The sequence below is a fragment of the Antechinus flavipes genome, chromosome 4 (assembly GCF_016432865.1).
Source record: "Antechinus flavipes isolate AdamAnt ecotype Samford, QLD, Australia chromosome 4, AdamAnt_v2, whole genome shotgun sequence".
NCBI lineage: Eukaryota > Metazoa > Chordata > Mammalia > Dasyuromorphia > Dasyuridae > Antechinus > Antechinus flavipes.
In genome coordinates, this window is record NC_067401.1 from 253,844,337 (window position 1) to 253,860,568 (window position 16,232).

Sequence of the window (16,232 nt, forward strand, 5' to 3'; positions counted from 1 at the left end):
GTAAACTTTTCTTGAGCTCAGGTTAAATGCAGCAATATGTTTCTCTAATAAACTGTAAAAACATACACAGTATAAATTCAAATTTAAAATGGAGGGAAAAAAAGTAGAGTTACCTATGAGAACAGTTGGCTTTATGTCTCGGACAATCTCTTCAAGGTTATTCATTTCATCATGTTCATGGACAAATTTCTCTTTTTCATGTGTTAAAAAAGCACGTCCCTAAAAAAACAAATAAAAAAGAAATGATAAATCTGCTAAAATGGACATGAATTAAAGTAACATCATTGTAAGTTACATAATTCATAACCAAAGTTTTCACTTGACTTTTCTTTTTCTTCACTATTCGTTTAACTTTTAAAATTTTTTTTTGTGGGGCACGGGGTATAGGGAGGAGGTAATCAAGTTAATTAAGTTACTTGCTCAGAGTCACACAGCTAGTAAGATATGAGGCCCATTTGAACTCAGGTCTGCCAGATTCCAGGGCTGGTGCTTTATCTACTGCACTACCTAGCGGCTCCTAAAATTCATTTTTATTTGAGTTCTGAATTCTTTCTGTCCCCATTGAAAAGGCACATAATGTGACATCAATTACACATGTAAAATCATGCAAAACGTATTTTCATATAAGCCATGTGGCAAAAAAAAGGAAAAAAAAAACAAAATCACAAACGCAGAAAAAGTGTGTTTTAATTTGCTTTCATTCATCAACTCTCTCTCTGAAGATGAATAGCATTTTTTATCATGAGTGCTTTGGAATTGTCCTGGATTATTGGCTTGATCAGAGTAGCTAAATTTTTCATGATTAATTATCATTGCAATACTGCTCTTATCATGTACAATGTTCTCCTTTCACAGTTCCTACAATTTTTCGTGGGTTTTTCTGATATCACCATCCTTGCCATTTCTTAAAGCATAATAATATTCCATCACAACCATAAACCACAGTTTGTTTAGCCATTACCTAATTAGTGGACATCCCTTTGATTTCTAATTTTTTGCTACCAAAAAAAAAAAAAGTTGCTATAACTATTTTTGTACAAATAGGTTCTTTTATCTTTCTTTTAATCTCTTTGTAATATAAAGCAGTGGTACTATTGGGTCAAAGGGTATGCAGTTTGACAGCCCTTTATTCAATATGTATTTCTCTAATCAGTGATTTAGAGCACTGTTTCATGTGACTATTGATAGCTTTGATATCTTCTGAAAATTGTTCATGTCATTTGAACATTTATCAATTGGAGAATCGTTCTTATTTTGACAAATTTGGCTTAATGCTCTGTATATTTGAGATAAATGGCATTTATCAGAGAAACTTTTTGCAAACAATTTCTTCCCACTTTTCTGCTAATTTAAGCTGTATTGTTTTTGCTTTTGTTTGTGCAAAACCTTTATAATTTCACTAATCAATTATCCATTTAACTTTTTGTGATCCTTTTTAGTCTTGAAGATTCACTGTCTTCTCAACAATTTGACAGAAAAAATTTCCACGCGCCCCTAATTTGCTTATGGAATCAACCTTTATGTTTAAATCATGTCATGTACACTTTATGTCTAAGTTATGTCATGTACCCACTTTGACTTTATCTTGGTATATGATATCTTGGTTTATGGCTGGTTTTACTGAAATGCTTTCCAGTTTTCTCAGCAATTTTTATCACCTAATTTGAGTTCTTGCCCCCAAAGCTTGGATTTGGGGGTTTAGCAAATACTTAGATTACTATGGTTCTCTATTTCTTTCATATTGTGTATAATTTATTCCACTGGTCCATAGTTCTATTTCTTAGCCAGTACTAAACTGCTTTCATGATAGCTATTTCACGACATAGCTTAAAATTGATACTTCTGTGACACCTTTCTTCACATTTCTATCTCTTGACATTCCTGATCTTTTGTTTTTCCAAATGAATTTTTTTTTTAAAGCTCTAAAGTAATTCTTTGGTAGTTTGATTGGGATGGCACCAAATAAATATTTGTCATTTTTATTAGGCTAGTCTGGCCTATACATAAGAAATTAATATTTTTCTAATTATTTAGATTTGTGTGAAATATTTTATAAAAGTGTTCATATAGTCCTTGGGTTTGCCATGGCAGATATACTCCCAAGTATTTTAAATTGTCTGCAGTTATTTTACATGGAGTTTTATCTCTACCTGCTGTTCCGTCCACTCTCCCCCTTCTACCCCCCATTATATGGAAACACTGATGATTTACTGAGTTTATCTTATATCTTGTAAAGCTGCTAAAGTTGTTAACTGATACAACTAAATTAGAGAATTAGGATTCTCCAAGTATACTATCATGTAATCTTTAAAGAGTGAGTTTTACTTCTGCGCTTTGTTTTTTCAATTTCTTTTTCTCATCTTAATGCTATAGCTAGCATCCCTAATACAATAACAAATAATACTGGTCATAATGGATATCCCTGCTTCACCTTTGATTTAACTGGAAAACTTCTTATTTCAGTGACAGATAATGCTTATTCTTAGTTTTAGACAGATACAACTTATTTTAAGAAAGGCTCCACTGATTCCTATGCTTTTTAGCATTTAATGGGAATGGGTATTATATCATCAAAGGCTTTTTTTGCATCTAATGGGATAATCTTATAATTTTTGTTATCATTATTGTCAATGCGATCAATTATGCTGATAATTTTCTTAATATTGAACCAGTATGGTATTTTTGGTATAAATTATATCTGGCCTTTGTGATATATTGTTGTAATGTATTTGGTAGTATTTTTAAAATTTTAGTATTTATTTTTAAAATTTTGCATCAATATTAATTAGAAAAATTGGCATCTGTTCTTGCTTTCCCTGGTTAAACTATCAAACCTATATTTGTTCCATAAAAGGAATTCCATTATTTTTCAAAAGAGTTTAAATTTTGTATTTGAGTATTGAGGCTAATTTTTCCTCTAATGCTTGGTAAAAATTAATTTATAAAGCCATCTGGTTCTGGGGATTCTATGGCTTAATTTCTTTTTCTTAGATAATGTAATTTAAATATTCTATTTTCTTCTGATAATCTAGCGATTTATATTTTTGTAAATATCCATTTTACTTACATAATTTACTTTACTAATATGTTATTGAGAATAATAACTTCCAGTAATTACTTTAATTTCATCATCATTAGTAGTACACTTACTCTTTTCATTTTTGATACTACTACTACTACTACTACTACTACTGTGGTCTTTTAAAAAAATCAAATTATAATTGGCTTTTTTCGTGTGCAGAAAAATAATTATATAAATATTTATACATCTATTAGATTTAACATATATTTTTACCATGTTTAATATATATTGAACTATTTATCATGTAGGGGAGGGGATGAAGGAGAGGAAATCGGAACACAATGTTTTGCAAGGGTTAATATGGAAGAATTATCCATGCATATATTTTGAAAAATAAAAAGCTTTAATGAAATACAAAAATATCAAATTAAACAATGGTCTATCTTTTTATTGTTTCTTTTTTTCTCCCCAAAACTTAGCTCCTAATTTTGTTAGTTGAATTGGTGTTTGGTGATTTTTTTCTTAATCTTTCAACTTTATTAATGTCTTCTTTGATTTACAGGAATTCCATTTTGGTGTTTAATTGGGCACTTTAAATTTGTTCTTTTTCTAGGATTTTTGTTGCCTGCTTTTGCAGGGCCAATTCATTGATCTGTTCTTTCTTTTTATTGATAAATGCATTTAGAGATAAAAAAAATTTACCTTTAGTATTACTTTGGCTAAATCCTAAGAATTTTGAGATATCTCATTATCATTTTCTTTTACTTTTTTAAAATTAATCAATTAAAAAATAGCTTTTTATTTTCAAAATGCAAAGATAGTTTTCAATACTCTTGCAAGACCTTGTGTTACAAATATTTTTCTCTCCCTTCCCTTCCCCCTCCCCTAGACAGCAAGTAATCCAATATCTGTTAAACGCATACTTCTTTCATACATATTTCCATAATTATTATTCTGCACAAGAAAAATCAAATCAAAAAGGAGAAAAAAATGAGAAAAAAGCAAGCAAACAATAAAAAAGGTGAAAACAGTATCTTGTGATCCACACTCAATTCCCGCAATCCTCTGTGAGTGCCGATAGCTCTCTCCATTACTACACCATTGGAACTGGCCTGAATCATTTCTTTGTTGAAAAGAGCCAAGTCCATCAGAATTGATCATTGTATAATCTTGCTATTGCCGTGTACAACAATTTCCTGGTCCTTTGTTCATGTAAGTCTCTCCAGGCCTCTCTGAAATCACCCTGGTCAACATTTCATATAGAACAATAATATTCCATAATATGCATATATCATAATTTATTCAGCCATTCTCTACCTGATGGGCACCCATTCAATTTCTAGTTCCTTGTAACCATAAAAAGCTGCAACAAAAATTTTTGCACATGTGGGTCCTTTTCCCTTTTTTCTCATTTTCTTTAGTGAAATTATTGTTTCTAGGATGTGTTCTTTTCATCCACTGATTCTTTAGGATTTGATTATTTGCTTCAATGGACTTTTACTGCATGTAAACTTTATTGTATTATAGTCTGAAATGTATTTAATATTTTTGCTTTTCTGCATTCAGTTGTGAGATTTTTATGCCTATACAAAGCCAATTTTTATTAAGGTACCATGTACAGCTGAGAAAAAGGTATGCTCTTTTCTATTTCCATTCAATATTCTCTAGACGTTTTAAACTAACTTTTCTAAATGTTATGCCTCATCTAGTTCTGAAAAGGGAAAGAGGAATTAGTTTTAGTAAAACTTTGCTATTTTTCCCTATAACTTAAATTTAGCTTTTCTTTTAAGAATCTGAATTGTTATATTATTGGTGTGTGGTTGAGTTGATATTACATCATTGTCTATGGTATCTTTAGGAAGACATAGTTTCCCAACTTATCTCTTAATTAGGTGTATTTTTGCTTTTGCTTTGATGAGATCACTGATTGCTACTCTTACCATTTTCACTTTGGCATAATAGCGTTCTTTTTCAGTCTCTCATTTTAACTATGGGTGTTTCTGTTTCAAGTTAAGTATCTGGAAAGCAACATATTGTTGAATTCTGATTTCTAATTAATTCTGCTGTTTCTGCTTTAGGGGGGGAATTCATCCCATTCACATTCATAGTTATGAATATTATGTATTTCTTGTTTTACTTTCTTCTACTTATCTCTCCTTTTTACTCTGTCCCTTTCAAAAGTCTTTAGTTTCTGACCATGTTTCCCTAAATTGGCCTTCCCTTTTATCATTCCCCACCCCGCCCATTTCTCTTATTCTTCTTCCCCTACTACTACTTGATGGGTAAGATTGAGTTTTATAGTCAATTAGAATGTACTGGGAATGCAAATTCTTTTTTCTTTGAACCAATTCAGATAAAGAATGAGGTTCAAGATTCCTCCCTGACCTCATTTTTCCCTCTTATAAAATTCTTCCTTCCATGCCTTTCATGTGACATGATATTCCCCATTTTTTTTCCTTTCCCTCCTTCTCCCAATGTCTCCCTTTAACTTTTCTCCTTTTTTCTTGATCTTCCCAACGTAACAGACTCACTCCCATCTCTCTGTGGACTTCTTCTAACTGCTTTAATAATGATAAAATTCGTAAGAGTTTTATGATACCTTCCCATACAAGAATGTAAACAGTTTAACTTTTTAAACTTTTATGATTTCTCTTTAACGCTTCTTTTAATTTTTTTTGAAAGCCAAATTTTATCAGGAATGCTTGTAAGTATTCTATACCAATTTCCCAACTTTGGAGAATTATGCTAAGTTTTGCTGGGCAATCTTAGTTCCTTTGCATTCCAGAATATATTTGAAGCCTCTGCTCCTTTAACATGGTAGGCTGCTAAATTTTAGGTGACCCTGACTGCAATCCTGAAGTATTTAAATGAATTTTTTTTTTTGGCTGTTCGAAGTAGCTTCTTTTTAACCTGGGAGCTCTTGAATTTGATAAAAACCCTAATTCATTTTGGAATATCTTTAAATTTTATTTCTACCTTCTGATTTTAGGATATAGGGGTGGTTTCCTTGATAATTTCTTGAAATATGATGTTGTTTGTTCTGTGATCATGACTTTTGGACAGTCCAATAATTCTTGAATTTATCTGTCAGCTGTTTTGTCCCATGAGAGATTTCATACTTCCTTTGACTGTTCTGCCTCAGTTTCCCTTAACTGTTCTGCCTCAATCCCCTTAATTGCAAACCCCATTTGATTCATTAGGACTAATATAACTCAGGGCTAGTTATTCTAATTGTAAATGTGTAAACTAAAGATAAGGGGGAGTTCAAACTTCCTGTCTAAGTCATCAAGAATTTATGGTCCTATCCCTCCCCCCCATCCTGTCAGAACGAGATTGATAGTCCGTTCTCACTCTAAGTCCTCTGACTCCGCCCCTGCCTCAGTCTACCTTCTGGTAGCTTGGAGCCATATATTTCATGGGAAGCACACATTCACTGCTGAATGCTTTGGAGGCAAGATCTCCTCCTCTCTTCCCCCCCCAGCACAATCTCTCCCTTTCAAATGAATTATTAAAAAATCTCTAATCTCTACCTTGCCTCAGTTTCTCTGGCATTACACTTCTATTTTTAAAAAAATATTTGTTTGTTTTTTCTTGATGTCTCATGGAGTCATTAGATTCCAGATGACCAATTTTAATTTTTATTAAATTCTTTTTTTCAGTGAACTTTTTGACTTCTTTTTATATTTGGCAAACTCTTCATTTTGAGAAGTTATTTTCATCAGGAAAATCTTGTGTCTTTCTTTTTTTAAAACCATTTGGCCAATTTTGTTTTTTAATTTGTTATTTTCTGTGTGTGTATATGTGTATGTGTATGTGTTTACCAAGCTATTGTCTTTTCATAATTTTCTTGCATCACTCTCATTTCTTTTCCAAATTTTTCCTCTTCCACTCATTTGATTTTGAAAATAAGTTTTTTAGTTCTTCTTGGAATTCTTTTTGAGATTGTGTCTAATTCACATTTTTCTTGGAGGCTTTGCTTGTCATTCTTTTGACACTGTTGTCATCTTCTGAGTTTTGTGTCTTGATCTTCTCTGTCATGATATAGTAGCTTTTGATGACTGGTTTCTTTTTTTGTTTGTTTGCTTATTTTTTCCTCCCATTACTTGACTTTGAACTTTATACTTGAGTTGGACTCTGTTCTTGAAAGTGTCTCAAAGATTAGGTTCCCCCCCCTTCTTCCCCCTCCCCGCTGCTATTTTCAGCTCTTCTGGGGGTTTCAAAATTTTGGAAATACTTTCAGGGTGTTGATCAGCGAGAGGTGTGGCCACTGCTGTCTTTATCTGAGATCTTGTACTTACCCCGAAGGGCTTTGGGTCCCCTGCAGCCACAAGTATGACTGTTCCTCAAACCTCTGCTCCCTTAGGACTGCAAAGGATGCTGTTCCTTAGTTCCTTACTCCTTTAGGATGCAAAGCAATGGTCCCTTGGGACTACAAACATTCCACCTTGAAACTCTGGCCCAGCAGAAGTTATAAGCAACAGTTACCACACAGCACCCAATCCTCTGTCCAGTGTCAGTTCAGATTACAGGGATCCACTGTAATCTCTTTCTGACCAGTTTCCATATCCCCTTACTGTCTGTTGAAAGTAAGAGCAAGCTCCTGAAGTTATCGCTACTCCAAGGCCCCCAGCTGGCATTGTTCTCATGTGGGCTCCAGGCCAGTCCCCACCCCAGAGTCATAGCCTTCTCCTGATTTTTAAAATTGTGTTAAGCTGGAAAAACTCTTATCCTGATCTTATGTTAGCTATGCCACTCTATAATTTGATTTGAGGTGTTATTTTACAGTTGTTTGGAGGAAAATCTATGCTTGATTTTTAAAATATTAAATTATCACTCAAATTTTTCTCCATTTCCCCAAGTAATGAATAATGATGATTTAAATAACAAAATAAGAGGAAAAATCAACAATAATAAACGTCAAGAAGTGGTACTCATTCAAAAACTGCTATTATATGGCAGACAAGAGCAAAAGAAAATATAAACAAATATAGAACTTCAGAGAAAGGAGATATCACATCTTTCTAAGAACTCATTTTTAACAATCTTTTCTTGCCATTCGATGTTAAGCATGGATCTTAGGGATTGTATTTATTCTAAAAAGTATGGCATTTATTAGAGTTTAACTCTTTCAGTTTTATGGAAGATTGAGTACTTTCATCAATTTTACAACAATCAATACCTTAAGTGTGAAATGGCATAATGATGTTTATGTGCTAAAGTATCATTCTGATCTTTAACCCAAAAATGTGGTTTCAAGTCCTTCTGAATCAAACTTTGGAGACAACTGTCTCAAATAATTAAAAAAGATGGCACTCCAATTTCTAAAAAACATTAAAGTAATTATATAATGCTTTTCAAAAATTTTGACTTATCATACAATATCATATACTAACAGTGACCTGAAATCAAGAGAAAGAAAAAAAGTAAAAAATAAAATATGTGCATTCATTGAATCTTTTTTACTTAAATATTTTAACCACAAATACAAAAACCTAAAATTATCTAGGAGAGCAATATTAGTTGAAGTCTTATAGTAATTTATGTACATGACAGATTTACAAATGAGAAAACTGAGTTTCAAAAATTGTTGCATTAGTTACATAATTAAGAAGAAAACTCAATATAGTTTATCTTTCTCCCATTTGAAAATTGTCTTTACCTTTGGCTTGTTTACTTTTTTCCTAAAATGATTTTTATGAAAAGTATGATTTTACATTTTATCTGATACTTATTATAGCCCTGATGTTAACTTACCTGTTTTACAAAAGGGCTAAGAACAAATTTCAGAAAGGAAAGTCCTGAAAACACAGGCCAAATGCCATTTTCAGTCTTCAGTTATTTGACCTACTCACTAGAATGATGTAATTTCTCTAAAAACTGATTTATACAGAAGTGATTCTGGGCCATTTTTACAAAAGAATGGAATTTGCAATTCATGATCACTCTGGCTTTCCATCATTATTCTCCCATAGGTCTCAAACTTCTGGAAATGCCAAATGAGTTTGTGGCTTGATGAGATGGACATTTCCCTGTGGGAACCATGCAGCAGCTATGAAAGTAATGATTTTCAGCCCTTGGCATTCTGAAATGAAATGATGACAGTTTTGACTTGTTACCCTTTCCTAAGAATTCATATTCTCCATCGTGGGTGTACAAGGAAGAAAATGGCTGTGGCTTGAAATCCTTTATAGTCCTATACAGAACTATGAGTATCCAAATTATGCCCTAACTAAATGTATAGTTGCTGTAGATGAAGATGCTTCTGATCCAATATAGGTAAAGTGAACATTCTGATTACTATTGATAAGTAATGAAAAGCAAGCCAACATGGGAATAATAATCTCCACCATTAATGCATATAACCACAAGAAAAAGTGCCTTTTTTCTACTCACTAAGCCAGTATTAGAATTTCTTTGCAAGTTTTTAAGATATGTCACAAATTTATTATAAACTACCAATCTATCTAGGGCAATAGAAAAAACATTATTAAAACAATCCATGTGGAAAGACAAATTTCACTAATACTTTCCAATTGAATTTGACAAACACTAAATCATTAATGTGTCTGAACCTCTCTTCTGAAGATGATAACAGACATAATAATCCAAACAAGTAGAGTTCTCTCAAATTGTTCTGTTTTCTTCTGACTACAGAAGATATGAGGGCAGGCAAGTTATGTATTTTAAAAATTACTAGCTATTTCTGTTTCCTCCTCCTTTCTACATGTAATGAGATTCAAATCAGAAAACTAATTTCAGGGCAGCAAAGTGGTGCAGTAGACAGAGTATCAGCCCTGAAGTTAGGAGGACCTGAATTCAAATCTAGCCTCAAGACACTTAACACTTCCTAGCTATGTGACTTTGGGCAAGTCACTTAACCCCAACTGCCTCAGCAAAAGAAAAAAGAAAGAAAAGAAAAAAATCAAAATTAACTGGTATTCTCTAGGAAATGATCATTTGTGGAAGTTCCATACCACAGTGCAAAAGAAAAAAGTACAAGAAGAAAGGTTAGAGTTGAAAGAATAGGTCAAGAAAAATAATATTTTTCACAAACAATCTACTCTATTAATTATAGTATCACTGCTGTCATCTCTTGAATCCTGAAACTGATAAAGGCTAAAAAGTTGATCTACAGGCTTCACGTCTAGTAAGATATATAAATCACCCATAGACTGATTCCCAAGTATTTGAATCTAAGTGATGACTGAAGAAAGCTGAAAAAATGTTGGAAAAAAAGGCTAATAACCATCAAATGATGATATGAGCATTCACTAAGTGGTTCTATTTCACAATAACTAGGGCACAGAAAGAAGATAATCCCTTTTCCATATCTTTTCCCCAAATTGTTCTCAGTCTTGTGTGTTGTAAAACTCGTAATCTGATCACTTTGATAGTCTTATTTATAAAGTTTGTCATTACAGAATCATTTTTGATTTTGGACTCTACAGGTTGTGCATTTATTTATTTATTTTTAATTTAGTTTAATTTTTTTTAATAATAGCTTTTTGTTTTCAAATGCATGCAGAGATAATTTTCAACATTCACCCTTGTCAAACCTTGTGTTTCAATTTTTTTCCCTCCCTTTCCCTATCTTCCCTCCCCTATACAGCAAGTAATCCAATATATGTTAAACATTCTATGCATAGTTCCACATTTATCATGTTGCACAAGAAAAATAAGATCAAAAAGGAAAAAAAATGAGAAAGAAAACAAAAGCAAGCAAACAACAAAAATGTTGAAAATGCTGTGTTGTGGTCTACCCTCAGTTCCCACAGTCCTCTCTCTGGGTATAGATGGCTCTCTTCATCACAAGATTATTGGAATTAGTCTGAATCATCTCACTGTTGAAAAGAACCATGTCCGTCAGAATTGATCATCATCTAATCTTGCTGTTTCCATGTACGATGATCTCCTGGTTCTGCTCATTTCACTCAGCATCAGTTCATGTAAGTCTCTCCAGGCCTTTCTGAAATCATCCTGCTGGTCATTTCTTACAGCACAGTAATATTCTATAACATTCATATACCATAACTTATTCAGCCATTCTTCAACTATTTCCAGTTTCCAGTTCCTTGACATTACAAAAAGGGCTGTTGCAAACATTTCTGCATATTTTCTTTTTTATGATCTCTTTGGGATATAGATCCAGTAGAGACCCTGCTGGATCAAAGGTTATGCAGTTTTGTAACCCTTTGGAAATAGTTCCTTCCTCTCCAGAATGGTTTCAGAAGTTCACAACTCTACCAACAATGTACTAGTGTCCCAGTTTTCCCACATCCCCTCTAACATTTATCATCTTTTCCTGTCATCTTAGCCAATCTGAGAGATGTGTAGTGGTACCTCAAAGTTGTCTTCATTGTTTTTTAAAGCATCATGAATTTTTTTCTACACTTAAGACTCACAATTTTATTTGTAACCTAGTTGTTTTTTATTGATTGATTATGGCCATAGTTTTCCCTCCTCCATTTCCTATCTTTACCACGAAAAATTTATTTCTGAGATTTTACTTGAATTTTTTTGTTATAGATTATTTGAAGGCACTTTCCTTCTTCTTAGATCTTTAAAATACTAACTATATTAAAATTTTATTTTATTTAGTTTACCCTCAGATATCCACGGCAGATCACTTAACTTGTGTCAGCCTCAGTTTCCTCATTTGTCGTATCAAACAAGATAAAACATATGTAGTGTTTTACAAACTTTTAAATACTACAGAAATGCTACTTTTATTATTGTTAATGATTACTTAATTTTCTTCCTATTCTGGATTTTCATGGTTTCTTTGTTTTAGATATAATTAGGTTGAATGATTTATTTGCTTATCCTTTAAAAGTAAGAATTTTGGTGGCAAGTATAAAAACTGTTCAAAGTTTTGTGATCATGTTTAGAGGCCATGACCAGTACAAATAATTTCTAACTCATTACTAATAAATATATTTTGTTTTAGGTCAAGCAGTCGGCCTTCTTTCACAAATTTCTGTCTTAAATTCATAATGTCTGACTATATTTTTTGTTCGTTTTTGAAGAGTAGAATTTGTAGGAGTAAAAAAAATCTTTTTTGTTTTTGTTTTTTTCTTGTATATTAACATTTTAAATCAATTACTTAGACAAAAACATCAATGGCATCCTTATCAAATTTGGTTAAGTGACAGCATTTAAAAGAGTTTGACAATGAACCACACTGAACTAGATTGAACTTAATAGGGATAAATGAAAAATCATATGCTTAACATTAAAAATTGATTTTACAAATATAAGTTACAATAATTTGTTTGAAACAGATCTGGGGGTGATTCAATCATAAGCCAAAGGTGAGTTGAGTGATATGTTAGTTAAAAAATTCAATCTAATTTTGCACTGCTTTGAGAGATATTTTTCCCATGAAAAGGAATATATCCATTGTATTCTGATTGCTGGGTATGATCACAGCTGTTTACTCTGAGTACCAGATTTAGAAAAAACAGTGATAAGACAATGTCCAGTCTCTAGGGCAAAAAAGATGCTGAAAGAACTTGAGTTCATGCAGTATAAAGAGTGGCTGAAAGAAGTGGGTATATTCAGTCAAAAGACTCCCATGTAAGAATAAACATAATAGCTGCTTGAAGCAGAAGAGCTGACAATCAGATGGGAAATTTGACTTATTTTCCCTGACATCAAAAGGCAGAAGTAAGAACAATGGTGAATGATACAAAGAGGTAATTTTAAATTTCATGTGAGGAAAAACTTTCTACCAAGGAGAGTAATGTAAAAAACTGGAATGAACTACTTTAATGGAAAACTTCCAACAAAGGCTAGAGAAATATTCACCAGGGTTATTATTTACCACATGGATGCTGATTGATCTAGATGGCTACTAAGAAGTTCCCTTATAATTCAATTTTTATGATTCTGCTGTTGTACAAAGCAGTTAAAAAGTCAAAACCATGTTTTAGAAACATTAATTTGGCATCTATGTGAAGGAGGTATTGCAGAGAAGGGGTAGCAATTAGGAGGCTCTTAAAATAATCCAGGAGAATTGTAGTAGTAGGTATTCAGAGGGACAAATTCCAAGAAATACTGAAGTAGAATCAATAGTATTTGACAGTCAGTTGGATATGTATGATGAAAAAGAAAAGAGGCATAAATCATGCTACTCTAAACAGAAATATAGAAATTTGGCTGAGAGGAGACTTAGAGGCAGTAATGATGATGAATTTTGTCATGGACAAGACAGATTAGCTGTATTAATGATAAACAGATGTAGAGGTAGTCAGCAGGTAGTTTAGCAGATAGTTTAGCAGGTAACTGAGGTTTGAATTCTAGTGAAAGATTAGGACTGGATATGTATTTTTGGGAGTCATCTTCAAAAAGAAATTTAAACACAGAGAAATGCATAGGATCACTCTAGGTGGGAGAAGATAGGTGATAAACAAAAAAAGAGAATGTGCAGTCAGACAGGTAAGAAGAGAATCAAGAGAGTGCTATTACAGAAGGGAAAAGGTATATAGAAAGTGACTGACAATGTAGTCAAATGATACAAACAGGTGAAGCTGGATTAGTATTTTAAACAGGGTCATCAGATTTTGTAAGTTTTGTAAGATCACTGATAATCTTAGAGAAAAGTTTCATTTAGGGCCAGAAGCCAAATTTTAAGGGAATAAAAAGAGAATGGGTGATGAAAAAGGAGTGTACATAATTGTAGGATTTTGTCAGTGAAATAGAGGAGAAATAAAAGATGATCACTTTAGGGAATGGTTATGAGGGTTTTCTTAGGTGGGAAATATCTGAGCATGTAAAAGAAATGTCTATCCTAGTTTAAGATTACTGATACTCTCTTCATGTTGTAAAATGTGTGCTATGGAAATAAAAGTTATAACCTCTTATAGCAAGAAAGGATATAGCAATACTTAAAAAGCCAGTCTTTCACAATTATTGTGAGGGAAGTGTTTTATAAACTTTAAATCATTACATAAAAGGGAATTATTCCTATGGTTATATTGCTCAAAACATCATTCCTTTCCTTACTTTCTCTCATTTTCAGTTTTTCTGTTTTGGTTCTTCCCTTTTGCCTACAAACTTGCATAGGTCTTTTCCATCCTAAGAAATATTCCTATGTTTACTCTCTCAAACTATTATTCTATGTTTTTTTAACTAACAAAGAAAAAGTAAGTTGGGAGTTCTCAGAGAGCTAAGTGAATATAGGGAGTACAAATTATTTGAAAATCCAAACTCTCTAAGTGTAGGGATATACCATTTCCCCTAGTTCTTAACATAAGAGCATAAAACATAGTAGTTACTATACAAATGTTTTTTAAACTGTACCAGCTAGGTCTCAGCCACAATCATGTGGAGAAGGAATCTAACTGAATGTGTCTATCACAGAGCTGTATCAGAGCTGATGAAATCATGTAACTGCTATTTAAGACATGTTTTATGCCAAGCTGCATGGAGCAGAAAAACCATATGAAATAAAATAGTTTCTCCTTGATCAAAAAATATGCTTGGAAGAATGCTCTGAAAGTTCATTGGAAATTTTCAAAAGGAATATTCATGTCTTCTCTCTTTGAAAATACAAAAAATTATGGTTTAGTATAAACAGCACTGAACATGAAATATAAAAATGCTCATTATTTTATAGCTTTAGAGATAGGAATTATCAAGGAGATGAAACTTGAGGCTCAGAGAATAGAGTTGCCCAAGATCACATGAAAAATAAATACCTTTTGATTCCAATTTTAATACATCCTTTCTACCATTTTACACAAGTAATGGCTCTGACTTTAGGGAAGTAAGAGTGTCAATTTCCTCATCTGTAAAATTATGTTAATGATGTTTACATTATTTATGGGGCTACAGTTGGAACCAAATGAACTAATATATATGAAATAATTTCACAAACAAGAACACTATGTAAAATTCACGTTCATAAAAGAATGGTAGTTATATTTTTATAAATCTTGCTCTTCAATGGTCTATCTTTTTTTTTTGCACATAATCTAATTTATGAGTAGATAATGTGTAAATACTTTCAATGAATTTTGTTATATGGAGTTAAATATTTGTAGGAAAGGGGGAAGTCAATTTCAACAATCATATACTACTATTCAAATGATGACAGACATAAATTGCAGACATAGCACCCAAAAGTAAATAACTTTGGAAACATTAGCTTTACAAATCCATCTTGTTCAGTTGAGGATAAATATCATAAAATGTTACATAGCTGACAAAAAAATTAACATTTTAAATGGCTAAAAGTCAAATTAATAAATTTCTGATATCCTTGATTTTGCATTCCTAGTTACTGACATCTTTAGAAGAATCAAAGAAATTCTTTTACCTGAATTTCTATCAAAAAGCAAACTATGTTATTAAACATAGGAAAGGAATGATTTATGATAAATATAGCTCCATTGACTAAGTAAAATGTCAACCATGCCACACATATACATACATGCATACACACACATACACAACAAAAATAGCAACTTAAAATATGGCCACAGTAAAAGCAACTTCATTTTGTTGTACATTTTAATCATAACATAGAATTAATTTAGTTTATTAATTGTCAAAACATACTTAATAGAATGTTTCCTCTGGTTTTGTAGCTTTCTATATCTTCTCTGAAATTACTTTAAATTCAAGTTTTACTGACATTTTATAATTTTCTCAACTCAACTCTACTTTCCAATATACTTTTAATCCACTAAGGATATTCTGAGTAGTTTTCATCAAGTAATGACTTCATTTTTCATCAAAAACTCTTATGAAGATAAAATTCATGGAGAGAGAATTGTGAAGACACTTGAATATTCTCAACAAATCTTATAGGCTTCAATTTACTTTTAATTCTTGATGCTACTGAATAATTTCTAATCCTGATGTTCTGTCTAGTGAGGCTGTTTTCATTATAAATAATGGCTATGAAATATAAATATGACAGAAATATAGATGATAGAATGATTGTGATAGAAAACAAAAAGCATACTAAGCATATACTTTAGTGATTATACAATTCAGTTAAATGAACTGAGGTTGTAATATGATATTTCTAATAGTAACTTTTATATTTTGATATTAAGGATTCCTAGCTATGAAATACAGGAGAAAGACAAATAAAAAGCCTAAAGCTTGATACTCCTGATTTTTCTATTACATTAAATTCCTTTACATGTAAAACAATTATTAACAGCCATCCCTCAGAAGATAGTTATAAATATGTTTATTT

General features: G+C 32.0%; 1 protein-coding gene across 1 annotated transcript in view; it reads right to left on the reverse strand.

Annotated features, from left to right (window-relative positions):
• Window positions 1–16,232, reverse strand: part of ME1 (malic enzyme 1) — a 271,605-nt gene that overhangs the window by 21,664 nt on the left and 233,709 nt on the right. Inside the window, exon 10 of the mRNA XM_051997329.1 lies at window positions 114–219. Coding sequence (XP_051853289.1) covers window positions 114–219 — 106 coding nt within the window. The remainder of the gene's footprint in view (window positions 1–113; window positions 220–16,232) is intronic.